The sequence below is a fragment of the Megalobrama amblycephala genome, linkage group LG2 (genome assembly GCF_018812025.1).
Source record: "Megalobrama amblycephala isolate DHTTF-2021 linkage group LG2, ASM1881202v1, whole genome shotgun sequence".
Classification (NCBI taxonomy): Eukaryota; Metazoa; Chordata; class Actinopteri; order Cypriniformes; family Xenocyprididae; genus Megalobrama; species Megalobrama amblycephala.
In genome coordinates this window covers 50,394,210-50,413,993 of record NC_063045.1, presented here as the reverse complement: position 1 = coordinate 50,413,993, position 19,784 = coordinate 50,394,210, and the positions used below count along the sequence as shown (strand labels likewise).

Sequence of the window (19,784 nt, the reverse complement as noted above, 5' to 3'; positions counted from 1 at the left end):
CTTCAATGCGCAATGTCAACACTAAAATAAAATAAAAATGCTATAACATCTATAACAGTGCTACTACATCTAGAAACTGTTTAAAATAATAATACTCATATGAATCAGCCCCTTCTTTAGCTTGGTTATAATCACTAAACATCCCTCCAAAAAATTGGGGTCAGTAAGATTTTGTTTTTAAAAGAAATTTCTTTTATTTTTTATTTTTCATTATCAAAAGTGACAGAAATCTTTTGTAACATTATAAAGTCTTTACTAATTTTTTTTTAAATGCTGTTCTTTTCAACATTCTAATCATCAGGGAATCCTAAAAAATAAATCTATTATGGTTTCCAAGTGTAACAAAAATGTTAAAATGTCTTGAACTCTCATTATTATTATCTAGATTAGTATGTATAGCAGCCGTCTGTGTTTGACGGGTGGGTTAGAGCCAAAAACAAACACAACAGGAGCCGAGGAGTTTATCAAGTGAGGCAGCAGGCAGGGGTAACACAGGATGCACACAGGAATATCAGGAGAGCAAGGTCTCTCTCTGTCCCTTCCCCTGAATGAGAGGCCCATGGTCAGAGCCGCCACTGGGGCAAGAATGAGACCACATTTCTCAGCCAGACTGCAGAGAGTTAGACAGAACCTGAGCTCTGAACCCAGACCTTCAGATGCTCCAGCTGTCCCGGAGATCCCAAAGCCTCATAGGAAGGCACAACAAAGAAACTGTAAAATATGCAGTTATAGCGGTCAAGTCTTTTATTTTGTGGTCTAGCTCTGTGCAGTCTGTCTGTGTGGTACTGCTTTTGACCCAGGTGCTGATCACATGGCACAAACCTGCAGTTGGAGGCTGGGCCCGGCGTGGGGAGCACAGGGCAAGTTCTGACGGGTGAAAAAAGAGAGGACATATCAGTACACACCTGACCACACTGCCACATCTGTCTCTCTCACCTTATCACAGACTGTATGAGCACACACCTGTAGCTCATGCTATGCACAGCTCATATACCAATTCCTATATCATGGAGAATATGATGTATTTTGTATGGCCACAATCTAACACCGTGTCTACACCAGATGTGACCATTGTCACTCACGTCGCAACAGCTAAATATGTCTACACTGGACGCGACAAAGTGGCCATTGCAAAGCATTTGTCCTTTGTGTCAGTACATAATAAACAGAACAAGGCATCAGTTTACTGCCGGAGATTTGACGCTCACGTCACGCCGCATCCAGTGTAGACAACATCACTGATTATAATGGGTTCTATTGTCTTTTGTCGCATCACATCACACCGCTCGTGACCGGTGTAGACACGTTGTAAAGGTGAAATGTGTCATTTCTGGTGCCCCTAGTGGAAATAACTGGAATTGCATTTTGCTGCATTGTGTGCTGCAGGAATGAGTCCTAGAGCCCAGAACATTTTTGCACTTTAAGTTCCATCATCCTGAAGTCAATGAGTTTTTCTGAATTAGTTTTTTTTTTTGGTTAAATGACTTAAATAAGGTTTGTGATTAACAAAGATCAAAATATTTTCACATTTATTCTGCAACATAAAATACATCAGTAATACCCCACTGGTAATTTTTTTAAACTTTTACATGTCTTAAAAAATGTAGTTGCAACTAAGTGGCTGAATGGGACTGGGACGATATTAAACGTCATCACGAGTGTTGGGGTAAGGCATTACAAGTAACACAAGTTATGTAATCAGATTACTTTTTTCAAGTAACTAGTAAATTATCAGATTACTTTTAAACTTACAACAAAATATCTGGGTTACTTTTTCAAATAAGTAACACAAGTTACTTTGTCTTCCAATTTATTGACTGACAGCTCTCCTGTCCCCTTGTTGAGAGAAATCGGGAGTAAATGCAGGAGCATCATGTGCGCTGAGTAACCTGATGGTGATTCTAGACTAGTTCTAGACTAAATGTGAGCATACATTTACTCATTTAATTCTTCTCCAGCATCCTATTCTTCTGTATTCCAGAATAACAGCACAGCTGAAAGGTTTGTTTGAGCTGCGCCTTCTACTTTACAGGCGTGAATTCGCATTCATTTTCACTTTTGGTGTGAAAGGGCCTTTACATTTGCCAAAAATATAATTTTTTGTTGTTATAAAAACAAACAAACAAATAGCCCAGCCCAGATGAGAAAAAGTAACGCAAAATTAATGTAACACTACTTTCCAACGCAATTAGTTACTTTTTTAGGGAATAATGCAATATTGTAATGCATTACTTTTAAAAGTCACCAATCACACCAAACAGGAAACCACAATAATTCTACTTAACTAGTCCACTTTTACTCACACTCTTACAAACTATTCTTTTTCTTTTCTTACAAACTATTGTTTTTCACTTCTGGCGATTGTATTTATGCTTAAAAGTTGTGTTTATTTGTGAAGATTATCTTGATGACCAAAATATGTATCATAAACTTTTGTTGGTTACAGAGCTTATTTTCTTCAATTACCCAAAATTCATTGAGAAAAGCCTATTGCTTTGTCAAGGGAACCAGGGTGGTGCTAACTTCCGAGTTGGCCTACAAATATACTTCATCCCTGCAGCACTCTATTTCAGACAAACAGGAAGACCCATCCCAAAACTCACATCACTTGGTTAAGGCAGTTGGATTACTTAAACCAAAGGTCAAGGTTTTGCTGGTTAACATGTTTCTACAGGGCCCCTAAAAGGACATGGTGATGGAAAAAAGAGAAGAAAAATTATAATTCAATACTTTTGTGTTTGCTCGCTAAACATTTGCATTCCCCTGATTAACTTTGCGTTCTTTGTTTTGTGTTCACCAAGAAACTCTGCAAAAGTTTTGCTAGCGAATGCAAAGTTTCTCAGGGGAATGCAAATGTTTTCCGAGCAAACACAAAAGTATTGAATTATATTTTTTTCTCCCATCTCATTTTTTTTTTTTTTATTTAACCACCATGTCCCTGGCTTTGTTTCAGTTGGCCTCTGCTGGTTGATGCCATGAGTACAGTACACCACCACAGTCTGTTATGCTCACCAAGGCTGCTTTTATCAAAAATACAGTAAAACAGTATTATTGTGAAATTGTATCACAATTTAATAACTGTAATTTAATTTAATTTAATTTGAATTTCAGTGTTACATGGTCCTTTATAAATCATCCAATATGCTGATTTGGTGCTCAAAAACAAACAAACAAAGAAAAACGTATTATCACATCTGAAATCAGTTGTGTTGCTTTATATTTCTGTGGAAACAGTGAAAAAAATTTTTAATTTGTAAAGGGTTTATCTTCGTAGTTATCTATGCACATTAAACTAGTATTGAAGAAAGAATTGTCACATTGAAAAAAACAACACACTTCACCTTTAAGTAAGATAAGCCAATGAAAACATTCTCGGATCTGATACTATGGTAATGCATCCAACCCCATCCGAATGGGTCACTGGAGTCCAGAGCAGCCAAACCCCCTAATTGACACTTATCAAACATGGCACCTCAACACTCTGAGGGTACATGCGCTATTCTGTAACAGTCAGAAGAAATAATGAGCGCACCGGCTTGAGTTTGGCCCAAAAACGTCTGGGTGAGTTGTGTTTCTGTCCTGCCTGCAGCTAAAGGTGACCTCTGCACTCTGAGTGGCTCCATGAGTAAGAATCATGTGACCTTCAGAAACGTTGTTTGGTCAGGAGGAGCTGACGGACACTTACCCTCGGGTCGGTATTGGGCGATGATGGTTACCGTCTGCCCCGCTCCTTTCAGTGCAGCTGCAGCCTGTTCATGAGTGGCACCTCGCAGATCGATTCCATTAACCTGAAATCAATCGCAACAAAGGTTGTTACCTCATTAGGATCTAACTGTGAATGATGTTTCATAAATAACACTCACCTGAAACATTAATTAAATGATCAACAGTACTAGAATGACCATTTATTATCCCTACCAATACATTATAAGTGTACATAAAGCATTAAATGAAAGCTAATTTATCACCTGACCTATATTAATGTCTCAAATTGTAAGCATTAAATGGAAAGCAATACTGTCAGTTTTATTAAAGCTCTCTGCTGAAATCATATTTAAATTGCCTGACTCTCAGAAAATGTGGCATCTTGCTGCAGAGCAGGCTGGAGTGATCTGGCACTAGAAACGCCTGCTGTGATCCAGATGCACAGTTCTTAAGTTCAGGAAAGGCCTACAGTAGAGGATCAGTGGGTGGCAGTACCCTGTAAGCAAGAGTCTGCAACAACTGGACCACAAAGTAATCAGTGTTCCTCCAAAATATGAGTTTGGCAAAGCTGTGTGTATCATCAGCTCTGTTTATGACCCAAATTGAGCTATTGAAAGTCCAAGTTCAAGCAGGTTGGGACCGGCTGAGGGTAAGAAAACCGCTGTACACTCCTGGCACAGAAACCTGGAGCAGGTGTTGCAGCCAAACTGCTATTAAAGATGCACTCATTTTTCCTCATTAAAAAGTTTGCACATAAACCAATAGTAACTGTGAAAAATATGTATTAAATTACAGTATGTACACTCACATGAAGGCTGTTTTGTGGGGGTCGACACGCAGTGGCGTAACTTTGTTTTAAAAAGTGGGTGGGACATGAATGTGTGTGGTGGGGGGGTGTATTGTAATTGTATTATCACAATAATAAATGCACTAAATTTATTGACAGACCTCATGTTTAATATGATCATTTGTTCAGCGTGCCAGAGGTTCTGGGTTCTAATTCCCCCTCGTATATTTTTTTTTTCTTATTAAAACCAAAGATGTTCATCAGTGATTCTACAGTATATCAAGAGCAGGGACACGTTTATGTGTATTTTGCTTTGTGATTTCACTGGAACGAATAGTCTCCGCATGCCCCACCTGCAAATTAAGCCTATGTCGACACATTAAGATCACATGACCAAGCAAATACTATTTGTTTTATCTCGGTATACCACCATAACTGGACACTAGTAGTTGTGGAATAAATTAATCATGGCTGACAACTGTTGTAGTCCTTATGTAGCAACTTGTTAGCAACATATATTTTTAAAGCACTAAATGGTTCCAAAGTTAAAGTTTGAGGTACAGTACACTACGATTCAAAAGTATGGAATTGGTGAGATTTAATAAATGACAACAAGGCAGCATTTATTTATTAAAAAATATAAAAAAAACTTAAAATAAATGTCTTCTATTTTAATATATTTTAAAATAAAATTTATTTCTGATGACAAAGGTGAATTTTCAACAGCCATTACTCCAGTCTTCAGTGTCACATGATCCTTCGGAAATCATTCTAATATGTTCCATTTAAAACCAATAATATCTGTAATATGCTGATCTGGTGCTAAATTTCTTCTTAATATCAATGTTGAAAACAGTGCTTAATATTTTTGTGTAAACTGTAATATATTTTATTCAGGATTCTTGATTAATAGAAAGTAAAAAAAAAAAAAAAAAAAAAAATCCATTATTTACTTGAAACAAATCTTTTATGGCATTATAAATGTCTTATAAATTACTATTATTATTATTATTTTTTGTACGGTTGTGTATGACTATGTAATATATGTTTTAAAACATTGGGAAAGTCTTGTTAAGCTAAGAACTTCTGCATCTCATAATTGAAAAATCACTATTCTGAAAATATGAAATGCTGACTCTCTTTCAGTGTCATGAAAGATCTTATAACCCTTTCTCACTGCCTGAAACAAACAAACAAAAAAAAATTGAGGTCTTGTTTTAGCTAATCACTCGCTTTTCTTAATTAGTTAATTAAATTAAAATACAGTCACATATTTTCAGAAATAACACTACATTTTCTATCATTTATAGTTAGGTTCAGGCAAAGGAATTTCTTTGGGGTCCATGGGGGGCCGGTCTCTGGGACACCAGGTTTAGGACTACAAACCGAACTAACATGAGCGCACAGTGCACTGGGAGGGGCAGACGAGGTGTGTGTGTGCGTGTGAGATGTGGCGTGTGTATGGAAGTCTCGGTGTGCCTGCAGCATGTCCTAATGCTCATTTAACAGTGTGAACTCAGAAGGTACACCACAGCTATTCTTAGACTCCAAATCAGGCCAGCACTCCATTATCTCTTCCTTCACTCTCTATTTCTCTCTTCTCCCTTGTTCTTTCGCGCCTTCTAATCAGTGTCCTAAGGAGGCAGACCGTGATTGCTCTCAGCTCAAGTGGCACCGACAGTAATTGCGGCGGAGATCTGGATGGAGGGGTCTGATTACCACCGGCGAGTTCTGATGAAGCTCTGATAAACATAAATGATGAGATCAGTGACAGGAAATCAGCTTGGAGAGCTTCTCGAGTGGATCGCTGATCTGAATTTTCTCAATGAGAGCTGTAATTGCGCTCACCGCACAAAAAAGTTACGGCACTGTATCAGTGCCAAAAATGCAGTGCTGAAATTATGAGAAAAAGGAAACCTGGTACTAGTGGAGTTTTGAGTAGTGACTAGACAAAAAATGTAACAAACAACAAAAAGGTTTTGTAGGGTTCACAGAACGATGTGATGGCGCCATCTTCTGTTCAGCACAGGTTATGCACTACTCCGTGGGAAATTTATTTACCAATTTAAACTACTACCTAAAAACATAGCATACACAATGTTAGTTCAAATAAAAAAATAATCAGTATTTTTTTTTTTTTTTTTTAAATTAAGAAAATATTACACGATAAAACATTTAGGCCTCTTTATCCAATGATACGCATGACTAGGAGACCCTAATGTAAAAGTTAAAGAAACAAGGTCGTTTAAAAATAGATTTATAAACTATTCATTTGAATATTAATGGGGATGTGTCCTCCTAAATTTTCATATATTAGTTACAGCCTTGTTTTTAACATAGAAAAGCAAACTATGACATCTATTCATGACCTTTGAGGCAGATATTTTAACATTAATAAATGTTAAACCCAATAAATGACTGATTATCTCATGTTTAGAAACAAACAGGAAGAACAATGTACCTTGTGATGATCAGTGTGATCATATTTGCAGTTTTGCCCTCATATATATGATAAACCCTACTATATGTTTGTATTTTTTCGGGCGTCCACTTACGGATAGGATCTGGTCTCCTCTCCGCAGCTCTCCACTGAGGTCTGCTGGCCCTCCTGCAAGTATGAAGGAGACGAAAATGCCTTCTCCATCTTCTCCTCCAACGATGTTGAAGCCCAGCCCGGTCGAGCCCTTGTGCAGAACGATCTTCCTGGGCTCCCTGTACACACAGTTCAGGTAGTACATCAGATCAGAGTCCGTAGGGCTCAGCATCTCCGCTGACACACGCTCTGCTACTTTGTAAATATACACATGCAAACTAAGTGTACACGAACACACGCATCCACACACTTGGGTCAGTCCAAACGGTCTACAACGTAGTCGAGCACAAAAGCTGACACCTATTGGGGACTGCTCCACTTATGTGCTATTTGTCCCATTTCCGCCCGGTTTCCTAGAAACGAAGAAGACGCACAGCCTCACACACACACACACACACACACACACACACACTGGTATTTCTATCATTTTGGGGACTTTCCATAGACCTAATGATTTTTATACTGTACAAACTGTATATCCTAGCCCCTAACCCACACATTTTTCATTTACAAAAAACACAATTTCATACGATTTATAAGCTATTTTCCTCATGGGGACCAAAAAATTAATGGTATTAATATACTTGAGGGGACATTTGGTCCTCATAATGTAGGGAATACCAGGAACACACACACACAAACACACCTAATATCTCTCTCACAGTCACTTCATACTGTATATACTGTGATAGTATGTTCCTAATTGTGTTGTGATTAAAACAAATGGCATTGATATACTGTGCCCTTTTCTAACAATGTGTGTACATATAACATAATAAAAATATAATAATAAATACACACACATATATATATATATATATATATATATAAAATAATAAATATATATATATATATATACATATATATATATATATATATATATATATACATATATATATATATATATATATATATATATATATATATATATATAAACAAAATATAATAAATACATAATATATAAAACATGATAAACATTTTTTAAAATAAAATAATTAAAAAAAATTAAAAATAATATAAAAATATATATCAGTATAACATTAAAGTTGAATGGCACATAATATAAAATTCCTATAATATATAAATATAAATATAAAAAAATCTTATTTTATGTCACAACATTTCTTTATTATTTAAATTATTTAATAAAAAAAAAAAAAAAAAAATCCAAGTGTAAATCAGATTGTGAATCCCAAGCTGTGCTGAAATGCATTACAGGTTGTGCTAAAATGTTCCCAGAAAGTCTGATCCACTTAGCTTGTGCCCGTTTGGTTAGTCATAGGATCCTGACAGTTGGGGCATCATCCTGTCAAGTGTGACCAATCAAACCAAGAAATATCTTGAGCTGTGACTCTTCTGTCAGATACACTTGAAATGTGGAGATACACAATCTCCTGAGTTTACAGATGATAATGCAAAGAGACGACACCCGAGATGGAGCTATTTTAGAACAGAAGGCTAATCTGACCTAGTTGTGAGGAGGAGGCAGGCCCTTCCTCTCTCTCTCCTTCACTTTATCTCTCCCAGTGCGTCTGTTTGGCTCGCCTCAGAGTGATGATGCTCTTTGGGCCATAAACACAAACTAAGCCAAAATGTATCCCATGAAATGTGAAAACACACTTTTTGGGCATTAATCATTATATTTATGAGATTTTTTTCTGACTGGCTGCAGTATGAAGAAGAAAACTGTAGCAGACCACATAAACAACAGCATTAAAACCAAGCAGAAGGCTCTGCCAACCGGTTGCATCAACAGTTGATCAAACAAACATGTAATAAGTAAGTGGTAATGCTGATTGTGCCAGCAAATCAGTTACGACTACTTGGCCAATGGTATATATATATATATATATAGAATCCATATTTTGCTATATATAAATTATTCTGGCATGATTTTATAACATCATATACTAACATGCAAAATGGTATTAAAATTATGTGTAGAAGTTGTTGCTTTGTTATGAGAAAGAATGTTCGGAAAAATTAATTTCATTGATGTCATTTGGAATAACCAATACCATTTTGGATCAAGTCATGCGGTCAATATCATGTGACAGGATGTGACATCATTCAGACACTTGCAAAGGAAGTAATGTAACTTACTCTCTTTTAACTATTTGAAAAATTCATTTTTTCACTTGCTCATATGCATCAGGTCATTCGGTACAACCGCTATAAACATGGAAAATGTTGTAATATTTTAAAAACTTGTACTAAATATAAAATATTTAATTGTCCTTTTGCTAGCTAGCTATCAGCCTGTTAAAATTGTTTGAAAATATCGTCATACGGTATAACCAAAAGTGTCATTCGATAAAACCGAAATTTTGGTTAAACCAAATTACTTTTCTGGTAACAAATTTTTGTCCATATACTGTATAAAAAAAAAAAAAAAAAAAAAAAAAAAAAAAAACTATATATATATATATATATATATATATATATATATATATATTCATATTTATCCACAACTTTATCCATGCATTAAAATACATATCTTTTATACTAAATGCTTTCAGAGGAAATAGCAATTGCTAGTTGCGGTTTTAGTGGCTATTAAGATGACTAGAACAAATGCTGCCCAATAAATTCACCTTTAGTCTATAAAAGTGGATACAAAGTTCATCTCACATTTTGATCTTATGATTGGTCTGATGTTACAGAAATGGAGCTCACATGTTTAGAAGTACCCATTAGATATAATAATGCCACCCATTGTTCATGAATGAGTGCCACTATGATCCAAAAAAAAGATGACCCGCAAAGTCCTCAAGCAAAGAATGGTTCCTCTTCTCTTTGCACTTTGTAATAAAGCCAAGACGTGAACATGGGGAAAAAAAGTAATGTACACCAGTCCATTTTTACCACTAGATGGCACTCTATTCCATTTTTCTCAACCACAGAATTCAGTGAAAACTTCAGAATTCAGCATGCTTCTACAGAAAGTAGAATTAGGTAATATATATGTCTTAACACTGTATATACAGCACAGAAAAGATGCGCTGACAGACTTTTTAAATGAGGCACAGAAGTGGCATATATGCTGATTGATAATTGTCTTGCACAGCTGACAGAAGACAGGGCACATGCTGACTGTCATGACAACGACAAAGGTGGGTCTGATTCTATTAATCTTAGTCTGTGGTGCATTTAATGAAGAAATTGGGGGAAAAATAGGATAGAAATAAATTAGGATACGACTGAAATAATATACTTTCAATCGTTTCATAGTAACGTTAATAATAGCCAATATTTATGAAAAAAAAAAAAATGTGGACAAGTAATTGGCTTTACTTTAAACTTAAAAGAAATGCTTGAGCCTTTCATTATTGCAGCTTATACAAACATAAATTGCAGCTTGTCACTCAGAGAAGCATCTGTGACAGCTGATCTGGAGTCTGAGGACTCATGCTGATACTAATGATATGCTGATCAGTAGGTATTTGACACTGCATATAGATTTATTTTGAGTAACGGCTGGCTCAGAGGTGGGTTGAGTGCGTGTAGCGCCCCGCCGGCTGTAACCACCCTCATTAAACTCTCTCAATCTTTTCTCTTCACTCGCATTTCTATCCTCCAAACTTCTCTTTCTCTCTCTTCCTCTCCTTCATCCCTTTCTCCCTCTCTCTACCAGCTGCAAAACACTGATAGAGCTGCTGTCTGCCTCTCAGTCCCCGATTACAAACAGCCACTGTTTATCATTTCAAGTTCAGAGCCAAATGGGAAAACAAACCACATAGATTACACTCGTTTTCAATTCACAGTACCTAAGGAGGAGAGGGGCAGATTGGCATTTCATATGCAGCCCCTCACACACATTTCTACCCACAACCATTTATTCACTGTCATCCTGTGTTATTCTCCTTCCCTTCTCACTCCAAACATTCTTCCACTGTAAGAGCGCTCTGAATATGAAAATGTGTCATAAGCCTCATCCACGTGAAATATAAGCTGTCATTTCTAATGGGTTGGCATGCGAAGCTGTTGTCAGATGGCAAAATAACCATTGCCTTTCACATTCAACCTCAATAAAGGAAAAGAATTGCAGAGTACTATGTAATGATGACCCTCAGCCTTGAAGAATTGAGCTGAAAGCTAAAAGCTGCATATTTCAGCACTTGACAAAGCACGAAACCACTTAATGGATTTTTGTTCTTTAACATTTTCTTTCTATTTCAAGAGGGTTGGTAATTTGAAACTAATTCTAGGTTTGTCAGTCAAACTGTGTGTGTAACGAGTTCTGTAAAGAGCATTAATCCCCTTACATGTCATTTGTTGGACACACACATCAGCCACGTCAACACTGCAGCTAAATATAGTTGTCACTTTTCTTCTGAGGGCTTAATCTTGTTCTGTACACACAGAGTTCAAGCCTCATATATTTGAATAGTAGTGATTCCTGTTTAATTCACAAATAAATGAACCCCATCTATCTGTCTATCTATCTATCTATTGATTGTTCCATCCATCTAGTGATCCATACATCTAGTGATCAATCTGTCCATCCATCCAATCATCGATCCATCCATCTATTGATTTATCCATCTATCAATCCATCATCCATCCATCTGCCTGTCTATCTATCGATCCATCGATCCATCCATCCGTCTATCTATCTATCTATCGGTCCATCCATTCATCTATAGTTCTACCCAGCCATCTATCCATCCAATCGTCGCTCCATCCATACTTCCTCCTGTCGATCCATCCATCCATCCATCCATCCATCCATCTGTCTATCTATTGATTGATCCATCCGTTGATCTATCCATCTATCGATCCATCCATCAATTGATTGATCCATCCATCTATCCATCCATCGATCCGTGCATCCATCGATCCATCCATCCGTCTATCTATCTATCTATCGGTCCATCCATTCATCTATAGTTCTACCCAGCCATCTATCCATCCAATCGTCGCTCCATCCATACTTCCTCCTGTCGATCCATCCATCGATCCATCCATCTATCCATCCATCGATCCGTGCATCCATCCATCCATCCATCCGTCTGTCCGTCCGTCCATCAATTTATCCATCTATCCGTCCATCCATCAATTTATCCATCCATCCATCTATCTATCTATGCATCCATCCATCGATCAATCGATTGATCCATCCGTCCGTCCGTCAAACTAACTATTTATTGGCCCATCCATCCATCTAGCGATCCATCTGTCCATCCATCCAATCGTCGATCCATCCATCTATTGATTTATCCATCTATCAATCCATCATCCATCATCCATCCGTTGATCTATCTATCTATCTATCTATCTATCTATCTATCTATCTATCTATCTATCTATCTATCTATCGGTCCATCCATTCATCTATAGTTCTACCCAGCCATCTATCCATCCAATCGTCGCTCCATCCATACTTCCTCCTGTCGATCCATCCATCCATCCATCTGTCTATCTATTGATTGATCCATCCGTTGATCTATCCATCTATCGATCCATCGATCCATCCATCAATTGATTGATCCATCCATCTATCCATCCATCGATCCGTGCATCCATCCATCCATCCATCCGTCCGTCCGTCCGTCCGTTTGTCCGTCCATCAATTTATCCATCTATCCGTCCATCCATCAATTTATCCATCCATCCATCTATCTATCTATGCATCCATCCATCGTTCAATCGATTGATCCATCCGTCCGTCCGTCAAACTAACTATTTATTGGCCCATCCATCCATCTAGCGATCCATCTGTCCATCCATCCAATCGTCGATCCATCCATCTATTGATTTATCCATCTATCAATCCATCATCCATCATCCATCCGTTGATCTATCTATCTATCTATCTATCTATCTATCTATCTATCTATCTATCTATCGGTCCATCCATTCATCTATAGTTCTACCCAGCCATCTATCCATCCAATCGTCGCTCCATCCATACTTCCTCCTGTCGATCCATCCATCCATCCATCCATCCATCCATCCATCCATCCATCCATCCATCCATCCACCTGTCTATCTATTGTTTGATCCATCCGTTGATCTATCCATCAATTGATTGATCCATCCATCGATCTGTGCATCCATCCATTGATCCGTCCATTCATTCATCCATCCATCCATCAATCCGTCCATCAATTTATCCATCTATTGATCCATCTGTCCGTCCATCCATCAATTTATCCATCCATCTATCTATATATCTATGCATCCATCGATCCATCCATCCTTCCTTCCATCCATCCATCATCCATCCATCCATCCATCCGTCCGTCAAACTATCTAACTATTTATTGGCCCATCCATCCATCAACTCATCCATCTATCGATTGATCCATCCATCCATTCATCGAACTAACTATCTATTGGTCCATCCATCCATTGATCTACCTATCCATCCATCCATCCATCCATCCATCCATCCATCCATCCATCCATCCATCCATCCATCCATCCATCCATCCATCGATTCATCCATCCATCCATCCATGTTCAACGGCTATGACCTCCGAAATAAAATCATAAATACCTTATGACCTTTGTTGGGCTTCTCTCAGGCTTCAACATTCTGTGGTGCCAATCTATATATACCGCAGATCGATTATCACCCTCGAACATATCCGATACCCCTCAACACAATCAATAGGCTTTCATCAGATTCACAGATTCAGAGAACACTCACAGAGCAATTTGGCTGTTGAGTAGAAATGTTAAGATGTGTATTGATACGTGTGCCCCCCTGCCGTCCTCAAAAATGCTCTCTCAGCGAGAGAACTGGATGGCCTTTTCACTTCTTAGCTCAATGATAGCAGCCTCTTCTGCACCTTTTACAGCAGTAAACTCAAATACACCCAGCAGATGCAATCGAATCTTTTCTGCTTCATTTTCTTTCTCTTTTAAAGAGCAGGATGGCCCCTCTAGGGAAGTTTTTAAGATGACGCAATAGTAAACACTGAACTTTTGTTATTAAAAAGCTTCAATGTTTTCCCCCGAGGGAAAATGGCAAATGCTTGGTATATCAATAAAACAAATGTTACAAAGCTGGCAGAAAATGTACCACTGATCAATGTGAGATGTGCCTGTATTGCCAACTATCAGTGAGAGAGAAGATGGAGGTTAAGTAGAGAGGGTTTCATTATTTGCTGGTTCACTGAAGTGCACGTCCCAAAATGCATTGCAAAGGATATCTAGGGAATAAAGAAGAACAAACAATGGATGCAGATTTGCCACAATGTAAACAGCTTTTCTGAGAATCTAACATTTTGTTTCCAAGTAAACAGCAAAAGAACTGATTAAATATAAACACCAGTTCATTAAGACTGATTATCATAAATTTGACCAAAACACAGTACAAGATCTGTATGCGTTCATAGTTTTGCTTTTTTCTTTGCAATTTTATTTTGGATACTAGAGTTTTGCCAGGGCAAACACCACTGAAAAGCATTTAACCATATATTTAAACATGAATTAAGTTAAATAGTTTTTAAAATAGTTAAACAATTAAATATTTTTTTAATGTCTATTAATTTTTAAATGAATAAATCCATAATAAATCCATCACAAATGCATAGGCAAAACTTATGTACCAAAAATTTATCCTTAGGGTTTGTTGGTTAGTTCATATCTCTTATCCTAGGCTGTCTTAACAAACACCACTAATAAATTAAGCTAATTTAATCTTCACGTCCTCACTGATAATATAAGTTATGAATAAAAGATGAAAAGGCATACTTTAAAAAGCTCTAGTAGAATTAGTATTCTTCTCGTACAATACTAATATACATAAACAACACCTGTCACTGTTAGAAATGGTTTTAGATTTCAGACATTTGTTATTTGCATTCTCCAGAAGCATATTTTTAAAAATCTGTCAGCAAACTAGATTAAGCTAGTTTATCCTGCTCTAACAGGAACACAAGTCATACAAATTAGAAGTAACAAAATATTGTGGGAACTGTGATTTATGGTCTATGTCATTGCAAAATTGTCCACATCAGCAAAACACAATTAGTATGCACCCTTCGCTTTTAGCCCCAAACAAATTATTAATCATAATACAAACAAAACTATCACTTCAAATCAGTGAGCAGCCGGTGTAGGGGACACGGCCCCCACCGAACGCATATGATGCAAAGCCACAGAAGCGCCCGGAAAGCAAGAGCGATTCTGCCAAACGGCTTCATCCATTTGGATCCGAATTGAGTTATGTGAAGGAATTTCCCTCCTGACTGATGATTCAGAGATGACAGGATCTGGATCCTCTGAGGTCCTCAGAAATACTTGAAATACATCATCTCTCTGGGAACCACGCTTGAGGTTGCTGATTAAGACCACATTAATGTTTTTGTGCAGTTGCCAAGCAGATACACATTAAGAAAACATCAAAGACATTTGAATTCTAGTCAAATCAAAGGGTAGGACTACACTGAACAACAAAGAAGCTGCTTGGAGGATAATTTTGGAAATTGTATACCAGTATCTCCTGGTGACACCTAAAGAGGTCAGAAATACCTGGAAAAATCTGCCAGCTCATGGACCACATTTCTACATTCAGGGTTTTGAGCCAATAATTTGAGCCACAAGGGCACAATCGCAGCTTTCTAACAACCCCTTGCACCATACAGTATATTCTAAAGATGCACCGATGTATCGGCCGACGATATTTATCGGACGATTTTTGATGAATTTACAACCATCGGCATATCCGCTATAGCATGAAAAAGGCCGATATAACAAACCGATGGTTTATTAAAGGCACTGAGCTGTATAATGTCTGTTGCATAATCCAAGATAGATTAATCCATGATCTAATATTCTTGCTGTGCTGCTGTCTGCGCTTTAATGTTAATCAAACAAAAGACAGAAAAAAAAAATTGCTCACTACTCTTGGCTAAATAACTTTTGTAACTTTCATAAGGATTGTATGTATAGATGTATAGGCCTTATGATTTCCGCAACGCAAAAAAAAAAAAAAAGGGATTGCAGAATCCAGTTATAAAAACAGAATGTACTGTATAACGCAGAAAGTCACAGAATTTGTCAAAGTCTTGATGAATAAAAAAAAAAGTAGGGAAGGTCAGTACACTTAAATCAAATTGCATATATAGACTAGTGTCTGTAAATATTAAGCTGCAAAAACACTATTTAACTATGAATAATGCATGTTCTGTGTGTCTGTGTGTGAATGAATATCACAGATGTGCACACACACACACACACACACACACACACACACACACACACACACACACACACAGTGACACTTGTGGTGTTTTTCACTATATGAGGACATGAATGCATGAACTTCATCTCCAGAATCACATTGTGAGCATTTTGCATTTTTCATTTGAGAAAATCTATCGTCATATCATAAACACACAGAAGCTCAAAGGTCTTCAGGGCAACCCGTCAAAATAAAAGTTCAGTTTAACGAAGTAATTGTGACAGAAATATATTACTGCTGTACAGTAGAATTTAGCTACGTCTCAGTGTAATAATAATACATGGATTTAATTTATCCATGTTCATTAGAAATTATTTGATGATGCAGCAATAAACTAGCTAGTATAACTTAATGCAGGTGTTTTTGAACTTTGCTGATTTAAAACATGATCAAACCACTATCTATTTTAATGACAAAAGTTAATGTCAAAAATAAGAGAGCAAGTGACAAATATCAGTATCGGTATCGGAATCGGCCGTTAATTGTTAAAATCTGTATCGTATCGGCCCCAAAACCTCCTATCAGTGCATCCCTAATATATTCCTAGAGCACCACATGAGATTTGTTTCAGATTTGGCCAATTTTTTTAATGGCAGCTGTCAGTTGCTACTCAAACAAGGCTAATCTGAAGTAACAGCACTCTTAGGTATAGTATTTTGGTGTTTATGCATCATAAAACGATAATTGTTCCCTTTTAGTAAGATACTGACAATCTCACATGCTCGGTCACACAGAATTGGCCGTTTTCATAGAACTGCTGCCTGCGCTTTCCCTTGAAGAGCACCATCAAAAACCAGCAGACCCTGAACATAAGACACAGCGATCCATTAATCACAGATGTTAACGCTGGCATTTTCATGAATGCCTTTTTCGCAAGTCCTGAGGATTTAAGCGATGCATTAGGTGTTAGCGGTGGCGTTCTGAAATGCAAATCAATTCAAATCCCAGAGAAGCCAATTAGACGGCGCTTTATAATTCATAGAGTAATGAACTAAAAAATGAAAATCAAAACAAACCGGTAAACAACGCACACCCACGCTGAGGGCATTATGCGCGGGATTTGGATAACAGCGAAACATTACTCAGCCATTTGTGCCAGTGAGTGTCTTAGTCCCGAAGAGCATTTCCTCCACAGCCAAACCCCCTGTTTACATTCTGTTCATCTCCCGACTATTACATTTATAAGCCTAGTCATTTAATCAACGAGAGCAGAGAAGTTGCGTTATTGCTAATAAAGTTTTATATCCAATTAACGATACAAGCTGCTGCCTGGACCTAAAGTGAAATCAGTTAGGCAGGAAATAAGGAAGATAAAATCAATCCACTCTGATTTATGATGCAGTAATGTTGAATGGACGCCACAGGCACATAAGCAAACCGCGTATGACAGCGGCCAAGCTCTGACCTTCATGGGGAAGCTGTCAATGAGCAATACAGTCTAACAAATGAAAATACAGACAAATTGATAATGGCTGCGGAAGGGAAGGAAGTAAGTGGACAGCTGCAGCAGAGAAGTGATTCAGTTATACTGTTGTCACGGGTAACTGCCATGGTAACTACCAATCTCCACGCCTGTGTCCTCTACGTGCACTTTGCATTATTGTCGAATGAAGTATGAGGAATAAAATTAATGAGAATTATGCAAAACTGTTAGAGCTGCTCATTTTCAGTACTTGCTGCCATATTTTTTCATTAAAGTCAACATTAAAAGGCATTCGCAACCTGTTTTTTTTCCGTTATCAGATGTACACTGTCATTCAAGTTTGGGGTCAGATTTTTGGGGGGAGATTTTTTTTTAAAGAAAGAAATTAATACTTTTATTCAGCAAAGATACATTAAAGGTGTCAGTAAAGACACTTATAATGTCATAGAAAATTTCTATTTCAAATGAATGCTGTCCTTTTGAACCTTCAATTCATTAATGAATCCTAAAAGAAGGTTGGTTTTCACAAAAATATTAAGCAGCACAACTGTTTTCAACAATGATAATAGTAAAAAATGTTTCATGACCACCAAATCAGAATATTAAAATGATTTCTGAAGGATCATGTGACTTTGAAGACTGGAGTAATGGCTGCTGAAAATTCAGCAACCCCAAACTTCAGAATGGTAGTGCATTTCTTAGAAAATTTAAGTAAATCGATTTCATTTTGGAGGTTTTCTTAAAATATAATCCATACAAAACATAAAATGCCCCTTCACTGTATCAAACCTCTGCAGATTTAATCAAAAAAGACTAAGGAAAGAGTGAGGTACACTAGAACTAGTACATGATGGGCGGGGCATGCAAGCCAGCATAAATTAAGGTGTGGTCATGCAGGTGAGATGTGGCCACAGAAGTTTTATTCATGCCCCATGCAGAGCGCTGTGCTCAGTACCTGGTGATCTCGGAGTCAGGGAGCAGGCCTACGTGATAGTGAGGGAAGTGGGGGATTGAGTGCATGGGGCTTTTATCAAACTCCACGGGGGAGTAGAGACGGGGAGAGGGGGCGCGGTCACTCAGTTTGTTCACAGTGCTGTAAACTGGCTCTGGAGGCCTGGTGTGGGAGAGAAAGAGAGAGGCAGAGAGCAGAGCAGCTAGGGTTAGTGCGCTTAAGTAGATTGATTGAGAGTAGTGACAGACCGATATATCAGCAGAATTAGCCTAGTGTCAAATATAAAAAAAAAAAGAATATTTTCTGTATTTTTTTAACTTTGTTTCCAGTATATTTATTTAAACATGCCTACAAGGCACATTTACCTATGGAAGCTTATTTCCGCCACAGAATAAAACAATTTAAAAGATGACTTTTTTCTCAGAATTGCGTGATATAAAGTCGCAATTGCGAGTTATAAAGTCTAAATTGTGGTATATAAACTATAAATTGCGAAAAATGAAGTCAGAATTGCGAGATACAAACTGGCTAATTCTGGCTATTTTCTCACAATTGCGAGTTTATATCTAGCAATTCTGACTTTTTTTTTCCATATTTGCAAGTTTTTATCTCACAATTCTGACTTCTTTTCTCAGAATTGTGAGTATATATCTCTATAACTCAAATTGCGACTTTATATCTCGCAATTCTGATTTTATAACTTGCAATTGCGACTTTATATAGCACAATTCTGAGAAAAAAAGTAAGAATTGTGAGATGTAAACACAATTGTGAGAAAAAAAAACTGGGGGAAACAAGCTTGCATATCTACCTAGGAAACAAAATTGCATATAATATTAAGACTTTTTTCTTGCTTTTAAATTCTTTAGATATTTGTACTAGAAAGCAAGACAAACATAATGATGAAAAAAAAAAAATAAGTGAAAAAATGCATTTTTGTTAATTCTTAAATTATGTTGAGAAGATACTAGTAAAAAAAGGTGGAACATTGATCAATTTAGTGTATATTGTATTATTTCTCTTATGCTACTAAATTGTGCCAATTGTGTATATTCATGTTATGATGGGTAATTGGCCATCCTACTTATAGATATTGGTATCAGCCATTATAAAACCCATATCGGTCGA

General features: G+C 37.2%; 1 protein-coding gene across 30 annotated transcripts in view; it reads right to left on the bottom strand.

Moving 5' to 3' along the window:
• Positions 1-19,784, bottom strand: part of dlg2 (discs, large homolog 2 (Drosophila)) — a 269,422-nt gene that overhangs the window by 45,911 nt on the left and 203,727 nt on the right. For 17 of the 30 annotated variants that reach the window (XM_048180477.1, XM_048180452.1, XM_048180492.1 and 14 more), the window contains 4 exons: positions 18,660-18,818; positions 7,048-7,204; positions 3,686-3,788; positions 823-867 (listed from right to left, as the gene is read on the bottom strand). In XM_048180477.1, the coding sequence (XP_048036434.1) occupies positions 823-867; positions 3,686-3,788; positions 7,048-7,204; positions 18,660-18,818 (464 nt within the window). The remainder of the gene's footprint in view (positions 1-822; positions 868-3,685; positions 3,789-7,047; positions 7,205-18,659; positions 18,819-19,784) is intronic. The other 13 variants (XM_048180485.1, XM_048180508.1, XM_048180590.1 and 10 more) reach the window with 3 other exon arrangements.